Here is a 24,079-nt window from a genome sequence, read left to right as displayed (position 1 = left end):
TTTTAATATTCACATATAATTCCCATTACAGTTGAAGTGCAGTTACGGTCAGGAAATAATGTTAAAAGTGACACCTAGTATTCCACATACCTCTCTCTTCCACAACTGGCATACAAACTTCACTCTGTCCTTGCGGTTAATTTAGATTTTTTTTCCTACTGACTGTAACGCAGGCTCAACCTGGTACCCTAAAACTCAGGTGGTATTTTTTGATTTATTTTTTAAAAAAAATTTTTTAAATTACCACCCCCAAATAAAACAATTCTGGAATAAGAATCCATTCCTCAGATACCAGACTTAATGTGTTGGTTGTGCATTAGAGTATCCTCCAACAGATTGCAGAGTGATAGCAAAGCTGTTCTTAGAAGGCTGATTTTGCCTAGCATGTTTCTCCTGGGTCCTGAGACCTCTTCTTACTTATGAGGAAGAACCAGAAGATGTGCAGTGGATCCTGTTGCCTCACTCCTCCCCTGGACCTCAAATAGTTTTGCTGGTACCCCTAAATCCTGATCACCCCTGCACAGTAGAACCATGTCAAATCTGTTGCCAGAGAGACCCTGGAGGACCAAAGAGGTTAGGGAAGGATGTGTTCCTTGATGTGCAAATCAGGAGGAAAAAAAAAAAAGAAGAGTAGCTATATTAGTTATGTGGCATTGATAAGAAGAAGAGGTGGTGTTTGTGAACTCAGGACACACATTTTGTAGACACAAAAGGACACATTCCTCCTCTCGGTTCCACAGATAAAGCTCCCTCTGAATTTACTGGAATTTACACCCATATAACTTGAGGCAGGGTTTGACCCAAACTGACACCAATGAGTGAGTTTGAGAGATGCTTTTCTTACTATAACTATATCTGAAGCCGTGTTACATATTGAAAAAAGGAACAAACCTCAGAACCTGCTATTCAACACAACACAAAGGTAAGCAGCAGGATACGGACCCTGGACTTCAGGAAAGCAGACTTCGACTCCCTCAGGGAACGGATGGCCAGGATCCCCTGGGGGACTAACTTGAAGGGGAAAGGAGTCCAGGAGAGCTGGCTGTATTTCAAGGAATCCCTGTTGAGGTTACAGGAACAAACCATCCCGATGAGTCGAAAGAATAGTAAATATGGCAGGCGACCAACTTGGCTTAATGGTGAAATCCTAGCGGATCTTAAACATAAAAAAGAAGCTTACAAGAAGTGGAAGGTTGGACATATGACCAGGGAAGAGTATAAAAATATTGCTCGGGCATGTAGGAATGTTATCAGGAGGGCCAAATCGCACCTGGAGCTGCAGCTAGCCAGAGATGTCAAGAGTAACAAGAAGGGTTTCTTCAGGTATGTTGGCAACAAGAAGAAAGCCAAGGAATGTGTGGGCCCCTTACTGAATGAGGGAGGCAACCTAGTGACAGAGGATGTGGAAAAAGCTAATGTACTCAATGCTTTTTTTGCCTCTGTTTTCACTAACAAGGTCAGCTCCCAGACTGCTGCGCTGGGCATCACAAAATGCGGAAGAGATGGCCAGCCCTCTGTGGAGATAGAGGCGGTTAGGGACTATTTAGAAAAGCTGGACGTGCACAAGTCCATGGGGCCGGACGAGTTGCATCCGAGAGTGCTGAAGGAATTGGCGGCTGTGATTGCAGAGCCACTGGCCATTATCTTTGAAAACTCGTGGCGAACCGGGGAAGTCCCGGATGACTGGAAAAAGGCTAATGTAGTGCCAATCTTTAAAAAAGGGAAGAAGGAAGATCCTGGGAACTACAGGCCAGTCAGCCTCACCTCAGTCCCTGGAAAAATCATGGAGCAGGTCCTCAAAGAATCAATCCTGAAGCACTTGCATGAGAGGAAAGTGATCAGGAACAGCCAGCATGGATTCACCAAGGGAAGGTCATGCCTGACTAATCTAATCGCCTTTTATGATGAGATTACTGGTTCTGTGGATGAAGGGAAAGCAGTGGATGTATTGTTTCTTGACTTTAGCAAAGCTTTTGACACGGTCTCCCATAGTATTCTTGTCAGCAAGTTAAGGAAGTATGGGCTGGATGAATGCACCATAAGGTGGGTAGAAAGCTGGCTAAATTGTCGGGCTCAACGGGTAGTGATCAATGGCTCCATGTCTAGTTGGCAGCCGGTATCAAGTGGAGTACCCCAGGGGTCGGTCCTGGGGCCGGTTTTATTCAATATCTTCATAAATGATCTGGAGGATGGTGTGGATTGCACTCTCAGCAAATTTGCGGATGATACTAAACTGGGAGGAGTGGTAGATACGCTGGAGGGGAGGGATAGGATACAGAAGGACCGAGACCAATTGGAAGATTGGGCCAAAAGGAATCTGATGAGGTTCAATAAGGATAAGTGCAGGGTCCTGCACTTAGGACGGAAGAACCCAATGCACAGCTACAGACTAGGGACCGAATGGCTAGGCAGCAGTTCTGCAGAAAAGGACCTAGGGGTGACAGTGGACGAGAAGCTGGATATGAGTCAGCAGTGTGCCCTTGTTGCCAAGAAGGCCAATGGCATTTTGGGATGTATAAGTAGGGGCATAGCGAGCAGATCGAGGGACGTGATCGTTCCCCTCTATTCGACATTGGTGAGGCCTCATCTGGAGTACTGTGTCCAGTTTTGGGCCCCACACTTCAAGAAGGATGTGGATAAATTGGAGAGAGTCCAGCGAAGGGCAACAAAAATGATTAGGGGACTGGAACACATGAGTTATGAGGAGAGGCTGAGGGAGCTGGGATTGTTTAGCCTGCAGAAGAGAAGAATGAGGGGGGATTTGATAGCTGCTTTCAACTACCTGAAAGGGGGTTCCAAAGAGGATGGCTCTAGACTGTTCTCAATGGTAGCAGATGACAGAACGAGGAGTAATGGTCTCAAGTTGCAGTGGGGGAGGTTTAGATTGGATATTAGGAAAAACTTTTTCACTAAGAGGGTGGTGAAACACTGGAATGCGTTACCTAGGGAGGTGGTAGAATCTCCTTCCTTAGAGGTTTTTAAGGTCAGGCTTGACAAAGCCCTGGCTGGGATGATTTAACTGGGAATTGGTCCTGCTTTGAGCAGGGGGTTGGACTAGATGACCTTCTGGGGTCCCTTCCAACCCTGATATTCTATGATTCTATGAAATTAGTTATTGCAACAAACCACATTTTTGCATAGCCAAGTAAAAATATTACACAAGGATGCTGATCCTGCAAATACTTATTAGTAAATTTGTAAACATGCGTAGTTCTATTGAACTCACAACATGGATAAGTGTAGGGCCCAGGAGGGAGAGCCAGCATTTTAAAATATGTTTAAACACTCCACATTAACTATACAAGATCAAGTTTAAGGCCTTTGCAAGCTAAGGTGTTTCTAGTGAAAGCTCTCAACACGCATCAGATTAATTAAAAACAAACAAAAAAAAGAGATAGCAAAATTGAGTTAATTCAAAACATTTTAATTTAACTTACCTGGGATTGTTTTTTAGTGTATTTACTAAAAATTCATGTAGATCTATGCCAGTTGAATCTGTGTATTCTTGGCTAGAATCTATAAAAAATATTAACAATGTTATTGAAAAGATCATATGCTCATTCTTTGAACACATGGTTCTTATTACATTTTTAAGATGCTGTTCATACAAGTGAATGAATAACTAAAACTCGGAATCTGGTAAATCTAAGATTTAGATGCATACACTGCACATTAGCTGCTCAACAGATCCCATTCCTAACTCAGTAAACTCAGCCTCACAATAGCTAAGAGCAGCTCTCTGCAGCTCAAAAGCTTGTTTCTTTCACCAACAGAAGTTGGTCCAATAAAAGACCCACCTTGCTTCTATAGTAGCTAAGGAAAAGACATGCAAGCCACAAAGTCTCATTTTGCGGATCCAATGTGGAATCATAGATTTTATTACTACTTTTGTCAGTCTGCAGAGGTAACTGCATATTTTCAAGCATTAGAGATTTGGTCTAGGTGACATGTAATACTTTACAAAGTACAAGTCTAACCTTTGTGATGTATGATTTATCCTGTATTGCTACAAGCTCACGTTTGGTGTGCCTTCAAGAGATGCCTTCTTTGACTTCTCTTCAACAACTTCCAAATATCCCCTCACAAGAGCAAACATTTCAGTTGCGTAGTACCTCTTCTGGTTCCTGCTGTTTTCAACCGGTTAGCCTGGGTGCCTATGCTTTGTGCCTCAGAATAGGTGACGCACAAAGAAATTTCATCTACCTTTGGACTATGTATTGGTACCCATCACTGCAATATCCAAGCACCTCCTAACGTTGTTCTTCTTAGGGCTTTCTTCTTAAAAAGATATGTTGAAGCTCCAACCCATTTCCAAGTGAAGAGTAGCATAGACTTGTGCCTAGGTTTCAACTGCCCCGGTGGTCAGTCCCAGATTGCCTTAATCCAGCCTGCTCTCAATTGCTCTTGAAAACAAAGATGCCAAATTTCCAGGAGCATTCCTGGTAAAACATTTATGAAGCTGAAAAATGATGTGCTCTTTATTTTTGTAAATTTGGTAAATTTGTTTATCAGTTTTTAAGTTATAACAATTTAGTAATCATTAGTGGGAAACCGAACTCTAACAGTAGGCAAGTTTCTATTTTCAGCACACTTTACAAGTTAAAGGGCTTAAACTACCGAATGACATGTAACAAGATAGGCAACTGTTTAAAGGCTATCTCCACTATTCTGCTACTCTGCCTTTAATTCCCCATCATCAGTTTGAAGAGAATAATTTCCTTCATGATATGTTTAGAGAACATATGAAAGGATAAACACACTGGTTAGGTTAAAAGAACATGATGGTGTGGCTTTCCCCCACTCTGCCACCACCCAAAACTTGATTTCAAGCTTTGAGGACAAAAAACAAAACAAAACAAAAAAAAAAAACTCAGTTAACTCCTGTACCCCAACTATTTTAATTCAAGTGAACTTCTGATTTCCAACAAGGATAAGAGGCACTGAAATGACATGAGAAAGGCTGCTATGAATTTTAAGTATATGGTAAAAGTAAGTAATAGAAATTTCATTTAAAAAATACTGGTTTTATGGCACTGCAGTACAATTTGTTTGAGTCAAGATGTCTGGGTAAGTGTTTTGGGGTAATTTATTTGAACAAAAGCTGACCTAAAACCTCAGGCTCACCCATCAGCTAATATATATATACTCAAAGTTTTTCCATTTAATAAAGTGTTGCTCACCAGGGACAGGAACAAATTTGTGTTATTTTTGCATATCTGCTATTTAAGTTATCCTCTGAGTTTTTGGTAAATTGAAAAGAATAGCTCGTCCTTAACAAACCAGTTCACAACACTGTCAGTGTGCAGGATGTTTTTACTCCCGCCATTGACTCACTCCCATCTTCATTCTGAAGACCTTAGAAATCTTTTTCCTTTTAGGGACCTCTCAAAAAGCAATTACAAATTTCAGTAAGAATATTGGCTACTTGTGAACATGGGGAAGGAGTAGTACAATGGGACGACTCCTCCCCCAGTTACTTCTCTCATACAAAGCCAGGGCATAATCTCAGCCCTCAAACTCCTGGGAGCACAAGGACTGCTCCCTCATACAGCCCCTCTGGAATCAACTATTCCAAAAGGTATGTGGGGATAAGGGCAGGCAACAGCTCCACCATCTTCATGCCAGCCTGCATCAGGGAGGGAAGTATGTCTGCTGTAGCATGTACTCTCTCCGGCAAACTGAGAAGCAGCCCAAGAGATGGTACCTCCTGATATAGATTCCCTCACCCCAAAGCCAATAAGAGATTTTTTCCCCCTTATTTTTAAAAATGAGGTAAGTTTTCAATTACATCTTGAAAGGTTAAAATCAAGTTCTTTTCTCACTGAATTTTCCCTCCACCTATTATGTACACATACTATCCCCTTAATATTGGGATTCTGGAAATGAATGATACTTGTTTCCAGACACACAAAGAATTACACTGTCCACAAACAGATGCACGGAAAGAGTAAGTCACATTTAGACTTATCTGTTTTCTCTCGCTCTCTCTAAATTGAACAAAGTAAATTCCATCCATTTCTCAACTACCACCATGAAAAATTAAGAAGAGGGGATCTGATGTTCACCCAAGGGCAAATGTTAATGCATCAAAAGTTGTGCCAGTTGTGCTTACACATAGAAACTGCATATGCACAAGTAGACCCTGGAGTCAGGTTCCAAAGAAGAATCAGGCCTGAAGTCTTTGCTGAAAAACTATATGCATTTGACTTTCAGCACAGCAGAATTATTCACAGTAATTATTCCATCAAAGTCACTCAAGATTATTAATGTGGACGTCTAGATAGTTTACTTAAAATAGAATTTAAAAGCAGAGCGATAACAAACCTCTTGATAACATTTTTCTGGACAATTTATCACTGGATTTTTCCTTTTCCGTTTCATCTTTTGTGGGCTTCTCTTCTTTCTCAAAAGACTGCGTTAACTGGATCTGAATTTTCTCCTGTTGAAAAGATCAGTTATGATGGAAACTATTTTAAGTAAGCTATGGCCTGTACCAGAAAATTGCTTTGAAACATGTTCGTTGATAATGGAAAAGTAACTAGTATAGTAAGTATCTTCAGATCCTCTTAAAATCAGAGAGCCCACTTCAAACAAAAACTTATCAAAATGTATAGAGAAAATATGGAAAGTAGACGCATTTAAATATTTTATAGCGCACATACATCTCAAGGACATATCCCATTTCACGATTATATTAAAGTGTTCTAGGTGTTTAAGAAAATATATAGCATAGGCCAATTTTTTAAATAGTGAATTGCTCAGTTGATCATTAGGCTCCTCACTGCCAGCTTTTACTCCCTCCACTAAGCAAGTGCAGTGAGAATGCTAAGTAAGCTTTCATAGCACAACACCAATGACAAGAACTTGAACAAGTAGGTTCGAAGGGGGACCAGCTTTCCCAATTTCACCAACAAGTTGTTTACATTTCTTTAATAGTTTAGTGTATTAAGATAATAGCAAATTTGACAAAGGTTATTTATGCCTTGAATTTTTAGTTTAATATAGGTTTGCTAGTAAAGTATATTTCTAGGTAATCCATCTCAAAATCTGAATTTATTTATACAACTGGATACACTATTACAGACTGGATCCCCCCCTAAAAGCGAACACAAAAGTTTCCTTTTTAATTTAATCTAATCTAAATTAAAGACTATGCCAACAGGTGACAGGGTAACTTGGCCTTCATACCTATTTAATCTCTGCTGAGGCTGCCTGTAAGGGTGACAGCACCAGTTTTAATTTTTGTGTGTGATGACATTTGCATATGGCATTGCTATGCATTTTCAACATTTGAAAATTAATAGGTCTAACAAATGTTGCTGAATTTCTACATTATCTGACAACCAAAACTATAAATAAATACTGAATTGTTCTACTTACCTACAGTATATGCTATTTTTCTATAGACATCTAAAGTTCTGTATTTGCCACTACTAATCACAAACATTTTGCTCCTCCATATATTCATGTCTTAGACCAAAAGATTCATTTGGCTCAAAACCTGTAGTTTCCACCACAAAATATTCTCTCTCAGCTAACTGTAAACCAGAGTTTAATATGAATAAGCAATCATTTTCTTCCCTTCATCTGAACTAAAAACACTGGTGGCTCTTCAGTTACCTACTTTGTTGTCTTTATGTTAACTTAGAAAAAGGAAATAGTTAATTTCTCACTAGGAAACCGGGTTAGCATGACTTGGATCCACCACTATGATATGCTATTCCATTTCCTTTTATAAATCAGAACAATGTCAGTAGGTAGAAAGAAGTTTCAGACCACCACCATTTCCCCTCCTCCCTCATTAATTTTACCAGGTTTCACCTGACAATTGCTTACTCTACACTTATCCCAAATACAAAATGTACAACAACAGTTTAAAGATCTGGGTTAATAAATCAACCTTGTTTAATTTCTTTACTAATAATGCCCTATAACAATGGATAAGGCTGCGAGTTTGTCACAGAGGTCATGGATTCCGTGACCTCCATGACTTTTGCAGCAGCCTATGTGCCTGGCTCAGGGGCAGCTCAGGCAGCCCTTACGCCAGTTGCACCGGTCACTGATGGGGGAGTCTCAGGCCAACGCATCCCACCCCCCAGCAGCAGAGTTTGGTTGTGGGACGGGGCAGGAAGTTGAGGCATGGGAGGGGGTGAGGCAGGCTCTGGGCAGCACTAACCGGAGGGGGTGGGGAGGGGGAAGGAAGGGGACCTCCCTGGAAGCGGCAACATCCCCCTCGCTCACCTCCTAGGCAGAGGCGTGGACTGGCAGCTCTGCAGTGCATGCTGCCTCCACCTTCAGGTTCCCGGCCAATGGGAGCTGCAAAGCCAGCGCTCTGGGCAGAAGCAGCATGCAGAGCTGCATGGCCACGCCTCCACCTAGGAATTGAGGAGGGGGATGTCACCGCTTCTGGGGAGCCCCCCCACACGGTAAGCACTGTCCAGAGCCCGCCTCACCCCATCCTGCGCTCCAACTCCCTGCCCCCTTCCACACCCAAACACTGCTGCTGCTGCTGCTGGGAGCACAGGAAGGTGAGGGTGGGCATGAAGCCAGGTAGGTAGCCTGCTGGCCCTGCCAACCCTCCTCCCACCCAGCACCAGCAGGGGTCCTGGGCCGCCCACCACCACCCACCCCTCTCCTGCACACTAGCAGGGGTTCCAGGCCATGTGCCGCTGCCCACCACCCTCCCCCCACCCCAAGTACCCGGGCTGCCCTCCCCCAGCACCCATGGCACCCCCAAGCAGCCCCCCCCCACCCCAAGTTTTAGTCAGAGGTATACAGTAAAAGTGACGGACAGGTCACAGGCCATGAATTTTTGTTTACTGCCTGTAACCTGTCCATGACTTTTTACTAAAAATACCCATGACTAAATTGTTGCTTTAACAATGGAGAATGGTAAAAAGGAATGCCACATCTGAATGGATGCATTTCTTCTACCACCACTGATTCCCCAGGACTGTGATGGAAAGCTTCCTGTGCTTTCCATTTTGTTTGCCGCAAAGGCTGAAGAGTCTAATGAAGTATGACCCACTTGCCTGGAAAGTTGTAGAAAAATCTATGTTTAGCTTTTATTCCCTAGGTAAAGCCTTGTGTGCTTTAGTCTGTCAGTGGTGAGGATATTTACTCTCGGCATATTGCCTTAACAGAATCCACACTAAAATGCAAATACAACTTTCCCATCAGAGCTCTTCATTCACTTGTCTGTTCACATACGTTGAGATATTGTTCACTTCCACTGTTAATAGTCATCTGAGTTACGCAGCTTGTAAAGTATCCTAAAATTTATCCCCACTTTCTGAGTCCTGAAGAGCTCTAGAATTTGACTTAAAAAGGATTCAGGGCCTGGTCTCAGCTTTCACCCACAACCCCTGGAACCAACACGCATAAATGGTGGCCCAGGGAAAAAATCCAGGCCACTGAGTGAACCTATAAAATAGTTCTTGACTTTCATATATTCTTCCTTTGGCCTTTCCCCCCCCTAAGGAAAATATGTCCTTTAAAGGAGAAAAAGCTCAATCCTATTCAGAGACTATGATGAACTCATAGGGAAATAAATTACTAAGATAGAAACAGGTTTCAGAGTAACAGCCGTGTTAGTCTGCATTCGCAAAAAGAAAAGGAGTACTTGTGGCACCTTAGAGACTAACCAATTTATTTGAGCATAAGCTTTCGTGAGCTACAGCTCACTTCACCGGATGCATGAAGTGAGCTGTAGTTCACGAAAGCTTATGCTCAAATAAATTGGTTAGTCTCTAAGGTGCCACAAGTACTCCTTTTCTTTTTAAGATAGAAACAGTCTTCCCTTTATGAAACTGATGAGGATCTTTATTTACCGGAGGCCGCATACAATCCTAAAGCACACAATTTTTGAAGAAAGTAGCTGTTCACTTGCCATTATTTGTCTAGATAAGATATTATCTCTTTGTAAGCACCCTGTAACATAAAACCAAATTGAAAAGGTCTAATACTAAATGTCAGTCTCTGGGATTCACTGCTTCAGTTACAATTTTCATCTTTCAATAGTAAAACTCCAAATTTTATATGTGTATAATGTAATACAGTTTTATAAAACTTGCATTTCTGTAGCACCTCTCAGCTAGGGATCTCAAAGTACTTTACAAATATTAATAAAGCAAGCCTCAACACTCTTATGAGGTACTGTCATCAGTTATTTCTGCAAGAATCTGTCAGTCATAAAGGTTAAGTATAACTCAAAGTCTATGAAGTAGACAAAATGACTGTTTCTGGGGCCAAACCTAGAGGCACAACCCAGTAGTCTGGGATTGCCTTTCCAGTGTGATTATTGAGTAGAATATAAAAGTATTTCATAAAATTAAAAAAAAAAATGACTTCTTGGATAATTCTACAGATAAACCCTGGACATGACAGAGCACTTGTGTAATCTTTATGACCATAGATCATTTCTCCTTTAACTAGGTCTGTCCATAGAAGGAAATGCTCTGGAGGCTTTGCTGCCCAATGCATATTTAGAGTAGTGCCTTGAATGATGTGATCCCCGTAATAAAAATGTGCTCTTCCAAAACAAACTTTGTTAGTGATCTTTTGAAATGAGTAGTTCAACTCATTTCACCTCTCTCATTCTAAACAGATTTGAAACTCTTGGTTTTAGAGAAGACCTGAAGCTTTCTGGAAAGAGGATTCTCACCCAAAAAGCTTTTTCCTCCTATTGACAGTAAATATTATGAACCTCAGTTTTGATGGAATATTAACAAGACCGGAATTTCCTGCACACAAGACATAATGCATTAAAATACGAGTCCAAAACTAGCTCACTGCCATCCTCAATCATTTTCTTTTCTAATATCATGCGATAGTCTTTCCATTCCACTAGTACATCAGGAGGATGTTAAAGAACAGCTACTAAATTTAAACATTTTCAAATTGGCAGGTCTGGATGACTTGCAACGAAGAGTTTTAAAAGAGCTGTCTGAGCTCCTCCCTGGACCATTAATGTTGATTTTCAATAGATCTTGGAATACTAGGAAAGTTCCAGAAGACTGAAAGAAAGCTAATGTTGCACTAGTATTTAAGAAGCGGTGAAGAGTAGGATTTGATTTTTTTTTGACGCAAGTAGTAGTGCTGATGTAATATACTTGGACTTCTATAAAGCATTTGACTTGGTACATGACATTTTAATTAAAAACAGAATATAAAATTAACATGGATTAAAACCTGGCTAACTGATAGGTCTCAAAATATAATTATAACTAGGGAATCATTGAACAGGGAGCTTTCTAATAAGGTCCCACCGGGACTGGTTCTTGGCCCTACGCTATTTATCGTTGTCATAAATATAAAGGGAAGGCTAACCACTTTTAAATCCCTCCTGGCCAGAGGAAAAAACCCTTTCACCTGTAAAGGGTTAAGAAGCTAAAGATAACCTCGCTGGCACCTGACCAAAATGACCAATGAGGAGACAACATACATTCAAAGCTGGGGGGGGGGGGGAGACGACAAAGGGTTCTCTCTGTCTGTGTGTTGTTTTTGCCCAGACCAGAGCAGGAATGCAGATTAGAACTCCTGTAAAGGGATAATAAACAATCAAGTTAGATATGTGTTAGAGTCTGTTTTGTTTAAATGGCTGATAAAATAAGTTGTGCTGAATATATTCCTGTTTTTGTGTCTTTTTGAAACTTAAGATTTTGCCTAGAGGGATTCTCTATGTTTTGAATCTGATTACCCTGTAAGGTATTTACCATCCTGATTTTACAGAGATGATTCTTTTACTTTTTCTTCTATTAATATTCTTCTTCTAAGAACCTGATTGCTTTTTCATTGTTCTTAAGATCCAAGGGTTTGGGTCTGTGTTCACCTCTGCAAATTGGTGAGGATTTTTATCAAGCCTTCCCCAGGAAAGGGGGTGTAGGGTTTGGGAGGATAGGGGGGCGGGAGAGGACGTTTCCAAGTGGGCTCTTTCCCTGTTATATATTTATTAGACACTTGGTGGTGGCAGCAATAAAATCCAATGGCAAAAGGTAAAATAGTTTGTACCTTGGGGAAGTTTTAACCTAAACTGGTAAAAATAAGCTTAGGGGGTTTTTCATGCAGGTCCCCACATCTGTACCCTAGAGTTCAGAGTGGGGAAGGAACCTTGGCAATCATTTTTATCAATGATCTAGAAGAAAACATATCACTGATTAAGTTTGCAGATAGCACAAAAATTGGGAGAGTAGATGAAGATGACAGGTTACTTACACAGAGTTATATGGATCACTTGGTAAGCTGGGTGCAAGCAAACAAAGTATATACATCTAGGAATAAAGTCTCCATACTTACAAGATGGGGGAGACTATCCTGGGAAGCAGTGACTCTGAAAAAGATTTGGGATTGTCATGGATCATCTGCTGAACATGAGCTCCAAGCACAATACCGTGACTAAAAGGGCTAATGTAATCCTTGGATGCATAAACAGGGGAATCTCCAGTAGAAGCAGAAAGGCTGTTTTGCTCTGTACTTGGCACTGGTGCAACCATTGTTGGAATACTGTGTTGAGTTCTGGTATTGATAATTTAAAAAGAATGTTGATAAATTGAAGACGGTTCAGAGAAGAGTCACGAGAATGATTAAAGGATTAGAAAATATGCCTTATAGTGACAGATGTAAGAAGCTCCTTATATTTAAATTTAACAAAAGAAAAAGTTAAGGGGTGACTTAACAGTCTAAGTAGCTACATCGGGAACAAATATTTATTTAATAGCAAGCTCTTCAAATCTAGCAGAGAAAAGTAGAACACGATCCAATGGCTGGAAGCTGAAGCTAGATCAATACAGACTGGAAATAATGCATATATTTTTAACAGAGAAATCTACTAACCACTGAAACAATTTACCAAGGGTTGTGGTTGGACTCTGAATAGCATACCTTACGGAAAAGTTACACTTGTGCAATAGAAGAAGCAACATTTTGACCTTAACATCTTCATTATGTAGTACTATAAGCTAATCCATATTGGATATTAATTTTTACCATAAAGTTGCAATAGTATGTCATCTTTGGATGCTTCTATGTTAGCCAGATAAGAAAACAAAACATTGTAGACACAGCTTAAGCATATACAGTATATTATTCAGAAATGCTTTCCACACAAAAACTAATTTACATTACACAAGAAGTTAAATTCAACTAACTGGCAAGAGAGTTTAAAGATGAAACGTATCACATTTGTGCTGTACTGCAAAATTGGACTGCAGCAACTGTTTTAAGGAGTGTGACAGGGTTGGGCCAAATGGCTATAGGAGAGTAATAGAAGGTAGATATTTTAGCCCCAGGTTAAGTAGGTCCCTTTTCCCTGGGTAAGGTAACAGGGAAGGTTCCAGAACAATCAGGAACCTTCTGGAGACAATTAAGACAGAGAGGCTGATTAGAACACCTGCAGCCAATCAAGAAGCTGTTAGAATCAATTAAGGCAGGCTTATCAGGGCACCTGGGTTCAAAAGGGAGCTCACTTCAGTTTGTGGTGCGTGTGTGAGGAGCTGGGCGCAAGAGGCACTAGGAGCTGAGAGTGAGAACGTGGACTGTTGGAGGACTGAGGTGTACAAGCATTATCAGACACCAGGAGGAAGGTCCTATGGTGAGGATGAAGAAGGTGTTGGGAGGAGGCCATGGGGAAGTAGCCCAGGGAGTTGTAGCTGTCACACAGCTATTCCAGAAGGCACTCTAGACAGCTGCATTCCACAGGGTCCTAGGCTGGAACCCGGAGTAGAGGGCAGGCCTGGGTTCCCCCCAAACTTCCCAACTCCTGGTCAGACACAGGAGTCATCGTCCTGGACTGTGGGTTCAGAAAAACAGCCAAGCTGAGGGCTGCCGTGAAGCTCCAAGGCGAGCAAATCCGCAAATAAGCGCAAGACCCACCAAGGCAGAGGAGGAACTTTGTCACAGGAGTAACAAACAGAAGGACAAGTGCCTAAGCTTTATTAGCACTCCTCCACAGCTAATGCCGTCTACAACTAGCAAACTATCAACTGACTAAGACATTGGTCATATCAAAGTCCACATTATAACATAATTCATTGCATATTAAGATGATAACCTAGATTATCATGGAATAATACCAATCCCACTTCCCTCTTCAGTCTGAAAAAGATGGATATTTTTGCCATTCAAGTACTTACAGACTTATCAAAACACCGCTTTACCTATTCCTTTGTAAACTAAATAAACTGAGTTTCTTTCATCTCTTTCTGTAAAGCAGGCTCTCCAGACCTCCAATAATTCTTGTAGCTTTTTTCTGAATTTTTTCCAGATTGTCAACCTCAACTTTAATAGTGTGGACACCATGTTCCAGTAATATTCTCACTGATACCATATATAGTGGTAATACTATCTTCCTGCTTCAACTTGATATCCTCCTCCTTATACATCCAAGGACTGAATTTGCTCTCTTAGCTGCCAGTTGATTATCCACCATGAGCCCTAAATCCTTTTCTGAATCACTGCTATCTAAAATAATCCCTTATCCTATAAGTGTGATGTGTATGTCTGTTTACCAGATATATGACTTGGCATTTAGTTATATTAATATACATTATGCTCAAGTGAGCCCAGACTACCATGCGATCCAGACTGTTCTGTATAACTGACCTGTCCTTATAATTATTTATCACTTCACCAATCTGTATCATCTGCAAACTTTACTAGCAGTGATTTTATGTTTTCTTCTAGTTGATTGCTAAAGATATTGAATACCATCAGGTGAAGAACAGACCCCTTGAGAGACAGTTGTAGAAATGGTCCCATTGACTGATGGCTGCCCATTTGCAATTACTTTTTGAGCTCTATCAGTTAGCCAATTTTGAATCCATTTTGTGTTTTATATAGTGCTTTATTTTCATTGTAAAAACAGAATGTCATGTGATACTAAGTCAAAAGCTTCATTGAAGTTTAAATGCATTACATCAATAGTTACTTTTGCCAGTGAAACTTCTGCTCTCATGAAAAAACTGTATCAAGCTTGTTTTGACAAGCCAACTTTCCTTAAATCCATGTTGACTTGCATAAGTTACACTGCCATGTTTTTATTTCTTGATTTTTTGAATCCTGTGCCACTCTCTCCATGATTTTTCCTGGGATCAATGTCAAAAAAGTTAGTCTATAATTATTAGAATCATCCCATGAGCCCTTTTAAAATATTGCCATAACTTCACTTTCTTCCAGTCCTCTGGAGCTTCCCCAGTATTCCAAGATTTGTTAAATATCAACATCAATGGCACAGAGAGCGATTTCGCAGATTTTAAAATCTTGGATGGTAATTATCTGGTCCTACAAGTTAGAAGATGTTTAAACTTTGGCAGTTTCTGTTTAACATCCTCCTGAGTTACTGCTGGAAGAGAAAATATTTCTTTATCACTGTAAACTGTTAATAAACTGTCCAGCTTCTTTCCAAATACAGAACAGAAATATTTATTGAACTTCTATTTGTGCATCGTTATTGACAATTTTAACGTCCTTATCTGTAACAAACCAATATTGTTGGTATTTCTTTTGTTCCTCATATTAAAAAAATTCCATCTTACTGTCCCCTTAATCTTAAGGCCATAAATTTTTTTTTTTAAACTAATGCCTTTAGCTTTCCTTATCAACTGGCTACATTTAACGATGGCTGAAAATAAGAGAAGCAAGGGAAAGTCAAGCAAGTGCACTACTTTACCATTGCATCCCACATCACAGTGACAATCTGCACACAACCTGGATCCACAGAAGCAGCAAAGCTTATGAAACTGGAGGAGAGCTGAGTCCTGCACATTGACTTGGAGATAACAAATCCTGCTGCTAGCTGGTGTATAGGCATAGACCATTTCAAGATATTGAACAGGGAGCAGCAGCACCTGTGCCTCCTCCAGAGTGAGCAGTCCTGCTAGAAGAGGAGGATGCAGAGAATGAGGCACTGCAAGGAGAAGCAGCAGTGCTAGAGCTGCTCTCTCCAAGGTAACAAAGCACAGCAGATCCAGCATTATCACAGACACCTCCTAGCAGGCTGATCATACACACTTCACCTTCCCAGGTTGGGATAAGTGAACTCAACAACTGGGAGAAGATGAGGTTACTTATCTTGTATGGTAGCTGGAGTTCTTAGAGATGTTTTGTTGCTATGTTGCTCCACATGAGGATAGTATACACATGCACTTGTGCACTTTTGATTGAAGATGTTTTATTAGCAGTGACCATGCCCTTGGTCTCCCCATGCTCTGCCCAGTCACTCCAGTTCCTTCTCAACCTCAGAGCGTGGAAGAACACCAAAGTTGAGGGGAAGAGAGAGGGGTGATGGGGAATCCAGAGAGACAAAATATGTTGCAAAACTGCAGTTACTGTACAAGGTAAGTATCCTCTCCTTTGTCTTTGAATTATCTTCCCTATGGGTGCTCCACGTAAGACGACTCCATCAGTGCAGAAGAGGGAGTGGATTCTGTCCAAAGTGTAAAAGTGCTTCACTAGAGGCTCTGGTGTCTGCTCTGGAGGTATGTGTTAAGACATAGGATGGAGGAGTGGGAAGCGGGCATGGTTGTCTAGTCTGGTGTGAAAGGGGATGGTGGTGTCTCCTCCTCTATTCTCGGCTTCTGTTTCTCTGCAAGGACTTCTTGAAGAGGACATGGAGGGACCTGAGGTGATGGTGGCTAAGAATCTTATGTGAAGTCACCCTGAAGACTGGGACAATGCAAGGGGCACAAGGCTTCCAAAAATCCCACTGAGGAGGGGCATAAGGAGGAGGAGAAGGAGCAGGGCCTAGGGGTTTTCCTGTTGGCGGATTCCTGGGGTCTTGTCCTCAGGAACACCTCGAAGGAAAGAGGATGGAACGAGTAGACGGTGGAGCCTTAGATGAATATTTCTGAATCAGAGGAATTGTCCTCTTCTGTGTCTGGCGGTGAAGCTGAGGACATCAGTACCTTTGTATGAGGATGAGGATGACTGGGGGTGGGGGAGGATGTTGCTGGTTCTAGCTGGCACATGGGTGCAAGTGGGAAAACCCTCCTGGTAGGGGAGGGAGAGTCCTCCTCATAGGGGACTCATGTTCCTCCAAAGTCTGAGGGCTCTTGTGAGAGAAGAACTTGGATAATACTAGTGAGATGGGGGACTGCTTCTCCGGGTGAAAAATCTCCAGCAGTACTGGGGACAGTACAGATGATCAGTCTGCATGCTCTGTGTGAAGGTAGATGGTACCAGGTGAATAGAAGAGGATTTCTTCAGAGTCTTTAGTCCTTGAGGAGTTGTTCCACTTGGAAGAGTCTGATGCCAGTACTGACTAATCAGTTGTTCAGGGCTGTTTGGCGGTGGGCTTCTAGGTACAAGAAGCCTTTCTTAGTATGCTGATACCTTGGCACCATGACAAGTAGGAGCCTCAGTGGTATCCGCACAAGAATGCGAGGTTTCTTTGTTCACAGATGTAAGAAGGGACTTCTCTCTTCTATCAAGGAGACTGGGGTCTCTTATATTTAGATGTCTTCTGAGAGACTGATGCGGTCCCCTGGCCTCAGCCTGCTGGCAATGGAGGGCTGGGAAGAGTCAGGGCCCCCAGATTTAAGAAGGCGCTCCATGAGCAGCTGTTTTAATCAGTCTTCCCTCAGTTTGAGATCTGCTCTTGAAGCCGGAGCTGATCATGATAGGATGTGAGCCTCTCCAAGGCAATGGAGGAATCTAGAGTGCTTGTCACTGTGGTGAAAGGACCTGTGGCAGATCTGGCAAGGCTTGAGTTCTGGGGTCTTGGGTATAACCCACTGGCTGAGAAGGCCCAAGCAAAAAGCGGGGCCCAACCTTAAAGAAAAAGGGGAACACTCCCTTTCCTCTCCCCTCCACAAAGCACAAACCATGTTAAGTGAAAACAATAATAAAATAAAGGAAAGAAAAAAATCTGTGTTAATTAGACAGACACTACAGAACTCAGTCTTGAGTTGCAGGCAGTTGAGAAGGAACTGGAGTGGCATGGGTCTGCTCCTCCCTCTATACATTTCAGGCAAGGCCCAGTTTAGTTACTAGCAATTAAGATCAATACCACTGTTAAAGCCAAAATGCAGAACTTCAAGCTAAACTGGAAACATACATCAGTTTGTTTAAAATGGCTCCTAAAAATAAGAAGCTAGCAAATTATTTTACTTTCTAGCTATAAAACTGCTCTCTACTTTAGTATCTGAATGATTTCCAATAGTGCCTGAGCAATTTAAAACGTCTTCAAAAACATGTTAAAGTACTTGGGAATTAAAAATCAAAAACCAAACCAAAAAAATGTAAGCCACAATTCTAGGTCATGATGAAAAACAAATACTACTTTGGCCAAAGGACATTCTGCTCTTATGTTGTGCATTTAAAAAAAGCGGGGAAGAGGGAGGACATAAAGGACGGTCATGATTCTTTGCCAAATATTTGTGAAATAAGTATTTTAAAAATAAATATAAATCATTTTGTTTGCATGTTAAAACAGATCTAGCTGAAGGCTATTAAGTCTGACAGGGTGGGTGAGGTAGTATCTTTTATTGGACCACCTTCTGTTGATGAGAGACACAAGCTTTTGAGAATACACAAAGCTGATGAAGAGCTCTGTATAAGCCTGAAAGCTCGTCTCAGTCACCAACAGAAGCTGGTCCAATAAAATATATTACCTCATCCACCTTGTCGCTCTCATATCCTGGGACCAACACGGCTACACTACCACCACCAGCATACAACCAGTAAGTCTGTCTTTCCAATATTCTTCGGAGAGCAAATGACTTCAACTAGGTTTCAGAAGCTTCAGTCACACGATTTTTACCTGAATGTCCTGTGATATTTCAGCTGTGGGAGGCGGTGGAGATTCTTCACACACAGCAAGGCTCCGAACTAGCTTTAACTTTGTATTTGACTAAAGAAAAGTATTTTTAATTAAAAACTAGTCAAAAAAACAAATGTACATCAGAACACCTCACACTGATATTATTCACTCAATTTACTGCCAAATGCATAACGAATTTGCTGGAATATGTATGTTTAATATTGTAAAATAAAGTCAATCATTTTTGAAAGGGAAAAAACAGTCACAGCTTTGAGGTCATCAGATCACCAGAATCATCATCAGAATAATTTCATTTAATAAAAAAATAAAAGCAGCAGCGTTGGAAAGGCATTCCCTCTCTCTAGCAATGAGAAGCCACCAAAAATATAAAGGCAAACCACAAAAGCAGACAACTAGGCAAGACAAAAATCCAAAAGCAAAACAAAAAAGGTTATTGCCAAAAATAAAGGCTATAACTAAACTCAAGGCATTTTTCACAAAGTGACAAGGCTTCATCAAGCATGAAGGACTTCTGTAGCATGCCAGCACACATGTCTACTGTACCTTGGACCTTTTTCCTGTCTGTCCAAAAGACTGGACTGGCTGCTAAATGGTGGGCACAACAAAAAAAGAGTTCATATTAAGCTTCATATTTAGACTGTAGGAGACATTTATTAATGCAAAAATCTGCAGAGTAGAAAGAAAGTAGTTATTTAATAGATTTGATCATCATGTAAGTAAACACAAGTGTTTTTAACCTGACGGTTGTGAGCTATCCCATTTTCCATGGCAAAAATCCCAGGCTTCTCATCTTCTTTCAGCATCTTGCAAAACATGGGTATGGGGGGGGAGGAAAAAAAAACAACTTACCAGTTTTGTACAATTATTTTACTTTATAAAGTCAGGACCAGTTAACAGTCTTCGGCAAGTCCTATGTTTGTAGTTCTCATGGGGCAATTTCTTTGACAACATGACAAGAAAGTAGGTTTTATAATCCTGCTACTGTTCCCTGAAAACTCACCTAGAGCTGTTTACAAGAAGCAGTGCTATTTTGACAAGGGAAAGGAGTAGGAAATGGCCCACTAACCAAGCAATATTTCCTTTCTTCCTTCCTCCTCCCTGAACCCCAGTCAGAAAACCTGACATTTAAAGGAAAAACCGTAAAAAATTGTCTATTTTTATATATAAAATAAAATTAACTTACTACATGTCTCTAGCTATTGCTATGCCTTCTCTTTCTTTCTGGCTTAACTCCACCTTTTCTTTATTCTTTCCTAGAATATATAGGGGTTACCAAACTTCTTCCACAGTGTGCACTACTTAGGGCTTGTCTACAGATAATTTTAGCATCAATTTGTCTGTAGTGGTTTAGAAACAGATGTAGCTAAATCGGTGCAAGCCCCAATGCGGATGCAGTTATACAGGTATAAAGGTGCTTATATTGGTATAGCTTATTGCTGTTTCTGAACTGATATAGTTAAATTGGTACAAAAATTGTGTCCAGGCAAGCCTTTGTACAAATTGTTTTGCAGACTACCTCCCCAACTGCTTATGCGGAAGAGAAATTAATAGACAAGGAGTAACAACATTTTAAAGAAAATACTACAGACCCACTGAAAATTGGAGAATAAAGTATTCAGATTTATTTTATCTCCAACCTACTGTCGTGATGCCATCAACAGAGTACCTAGTGGGGCATCAGTTTGGAATGAGTCTACAAGAGAGGGTAACTTCACTTCATAGACCTAAAAGAAAGGAGTGAGGGTGAAGGAGGTAATTTAAGATACTAGATTTGCTGAAATGCCTCTAATCACATGTACTTGGACATTCAGCAAAAGTAATGTCTGCTCTTCAATTTTTTGTTTTTAAATCACTTTTGCAGATCTTATCTTAAAAGCATCAATAAACTCCCACCCGAGTTTCGAAAAAAAAAGCCTTTTCCCAATGAAGTAGAGTACATCATAACAAAATGAGGACATGTGAAAGGCTTAGAGTATCTCTGAATAATAAGTGTTATCAAGTGTTGCTGTCTCCCCCTGCCCCCACTAAATTAGGCCTTTGTTAAACCTACTAAAGGGCTAGTGCCTTAGTTGGTACAGCTTTTTTAACAGTGTTGAACATGGAAAAATACTTAAGTGTATGCTCAATTCCTGTATTATGGAGTCTCTCTTCTGATTCACTAGAGAATGAATCATGTACCAGGTTGAACAAAACAGTATTTCAGCATAACAGAGAATGATATTTAAAAGAGCCACAGTGCAACTAGAGACCTTAACCATTCATCTACTGATGAAATTGTAATAATCATACCCATATATACTAGAGTAGGGTTGATCATTTGACTGATCCAAAAATAATTGGTCAATTGATCGGTCAAATGTCGAATGGCCAGTTATCTTAAATCACTAATTTATTAGAACACTAACAGAAGAATGAAACTTTGTAGTGTCCAATAGGCTTAGTTGTACACAGAGACTTGTGCCTAATTGCAAAGGACAATTTAACTTAACTTTTTAAGCAATTTAACTTCAACTTAATGGAGTTATTTTAACTCAAATATATGGGAAACAATGAAATGAAGCTCTAAAACATGAAAACATCCAAAAATATCCATAATAAATTAGTATTCTACTATTATTTAACAGTGCGATTAAAACTGTGATTAATCGCAACTGTTTTTTAAAAATTAGTTATTTTGTTGTGTGTTAATCGCATACGTTAACTGTGATTGACAGCCCTAACTAACATCTTTCAGAGTAGCAGCCGTGTTAGTCTGTATTCGCAAAAAGAAAAGGAGTATTTGTGGCACCTTAGAGACTAACAAATTTATTAGAGCATAAGCTTTTGTGAGCTTCATGCATCCGATGAAGTGAGCTGTAGCTCACGAAAGCTTATGCTCCAATAAATTTGTTAGTCTCTAAGGTGCCACAAGTACTCCTTTTCTTTCTGTAACATCTTTGGGGCAGGAACAGTGTCTTAACCTGTTTAGTGTGCTTTGTAAAACACCAAGTACATGGATGGCCGCCCAGTATACAAATAAAGATATACTGTGACACATGGCCAGAAAGGGTTAAGTAGCTTGCAGGCTAAATGACCCAGATTCAACCTTTAGGGGGACACTGGTAGATAATGTTTGTTTTTGTGTGTTTACATATACATATATATATATATATATATAAAGGTTTCAGAGTAACAGCCGTGTTAGTCTGTATTTGCAAAAAGAAAAGGAGTACTTGTGGCACCTTAGAGACTAACCAATTTATTTGAGCATAAGCTTTCTTGAGCTACAGCTCACTTCATCGGATGCATACTGTGGAAACTGCAGAAGACATTATATACACAGAGACCATGAAACAATACCTCCTCCCACCCCACTCTCCTGCTGGTAATAGCTTATCTAAAGTGATCACTCTCCTTACAATGTGTATGATAATCAAGTTGGGCCATTTCCAGCACAAATCCAGGTTCTCATCCTCCACCCCCCCCCCCCCCCCACACAAACTCACTCTTCTGCTGGTAATAGCTTATCCAAAGTGACCATTCTCCCTACAATGTGTATGATAATCAAGGTGGGCCATTTCCAGCATAAATCCAAGTTTAACCAGAACGTCGGGGGGGGGGGGGGGACAGGAAAAAACAAGGGAAAATAGGCTACCTTGCATAATGACTTAGCCACTCCCAGTCTCTATTTAAGCCTAAATTAATAGTATCCAATTTGCAAATCAATTCCAATTCAGCAGTTTCTCACTGGAGTCTGGATTTAAAGTTTTTTTTGTTTTAAGATAGCGACCTTCATGTCTGTAATTGCTTGACCAGAGAGATTGAAGTGTTCTCCGACTGGTTTATGAATGTTATAATTCTTGACATCTGATTTGTGTCCATTTATTCTTTTACGTATATTTGTTAGAGGTTAATGTAATCAAACAGTTCCTGTCTATGCTGTATTCTGTTAATTCAGAGATCAAAAGGAGATCTTAACATTTAAATGAACTGTAAAAATAGTAAAGGAGGACTTGTGGCACCTTAGAGACTAACCAATTTATTAGAGCATGAGCTTTCGTGAGCTACAGCTCACTTCCTCAGATGCATATCGTGGAAACTGCAGCAGGCTTTATATATACACAGAGAATATGAAACAATACCTATTCCCACCCCACTGTCCTGCTGGTAATAGCTTATCTAAAGTGATTTCCAGCACAAATCCAGGTTTTCTCACCCTCCACCCCCCCACACAAATTCACTCTCCTGCTGGTGATAGCCCATCCAAAGTGACAACTCTTTACACAATGTGCATGACAATCAAGCTGGGCTATTTCCTGCATAAATCCAGGTTCTCACATCCCCCCCACCCCCATACACACACAAACTCACTCTCCTGCTGGTAATAGCTCATCCAAACTGACCACTCTTCAAGTTAAAATCCAAGTTAAACCAGAACATCTGGGGGGGGGGGGGGGGGGGGGTAGGAAAAAACAAGAGGAAACAGGCTACCTTGCATAATGACTTAGCCACTCCAAGTCTCTATTTAAGCCTAAATTAATAGTATCCAATTTGCAAATGAATTCCAATTCATGTGAGAATTGGAATTCATATCACCAGCAGGAGAGTGAATTTGTGTGGGGGGGTGGAGGGTGAGAAAACCTGGATTTGTGCTGGAAATCACTTTAGATAAGCTATTACCAGCAGGACAGTGGGGTGGGAATAGGTATTGTTTCATATTCTCTGTGTATATATAAAGCCTGCTGCAGTTTCCACGATATGCATCTGAGGAAGTGAGCTGTAGCTCACGAAAGCTCATGCTCTAATAAATTGGTTAGTCTCTAAGGTGCCACAAGTCCTCCTTTTCTTTTTGCGAATACAGACTAACACGGCTGTTACTCTGAAACCTGTAAAAATAGTGACATCACTTTATTAATCTCTTTGAAATGTATAGCAAATCACCTGCACATGGTGGAAAATGGGCAACTGCCTTATGTTAATCCCTGTAGCTAATTACCAGTGATGCTTAGGAAACAGATCTACTTCAAAGTCTCCATGATTGCCCATTGTTCGCCTAAGGACTCCAAGCTGTCAAGAGAAGGCCTGGAACTGTATAAAGGTATCTTGGATCCTGATCCTTTTTATTTCCCTGCTTTATATAGGGAGAAGCTTGAGTCATAAGACTGAGATCTTTGGTCCCATCTGGATCACCCTGAATATGAACACTGGACTATAACCTATGGACTAATTCTGAAAGAACTCTTTGCAACTACAAAGCTCACCATCTCTTCTATGAATCTGATCTCAGAACTGTACTTATGTCTGTATGTATACTCATCTTTTAGC

The 24,079-nt window shown here is 40.6% G+C and overlaps 1 protein-coding gene across 13 annotated transcripts in view; it reads right to left on the bottom strand.

The window, feature by feature from the left end:
- R3HDM1 (R3H domain containing 1) overlaps positions 1–24,079 on the bottom strand; it is a 167,092-nt gene that overhangs the window by 73,586 nt on the left and 69,427 nt on the right. For 7 of the 13 annotated variants that reach the window (XM_073305337.1, XM_073305338.1, XM_073305342.1 and 4 more), the window contains exons 3-6: positions 19,319–19,360; positions 18,755–18,844; positions 6,325–6,439; positions 3,438–3,516 (exon numbers count right to left, since the gene is read on the bottom strand). In XM_073305337.1, coding sequence (XP_073161438.1) covers positions 3,438–3,516; positions 6,325–6,439; positions 18,755–18,844; positions 19,319–19,360 — 326 coding nt within the window. Of the gene's footprint in view, positions 1–891; positions 954–3,437; positions 3,517–6,324; positions 6,440–18,754; positions 18,845–19,318; positions 19,361–24,079 lie in introns of those variants that run through there. The other 6 variants (XM_073305350.1, XM_073305343.1, XM_073305347.1 and 3 more) reach the window with 4 other exon arrangements.

Source organism: Lepidochelys kempii, chromosome 11, assembly GCF_965140265.1.
Source record: "Lepidochelys kempii isolate rLepKem1 chromosome 11, rLepKem1.hap2, whole genome shotgun sequence".
NCBI lineage: Eukaryota > Metazoa > Chordata > Testudines > Cheloniidae > Lepidochelys > Lepidochelys kempii.
The sequence above is the reverse complement of the archived record's forward strand: the minus strand, read 5'-3'. Positions and strand labels throughout refer to the sequence as shown.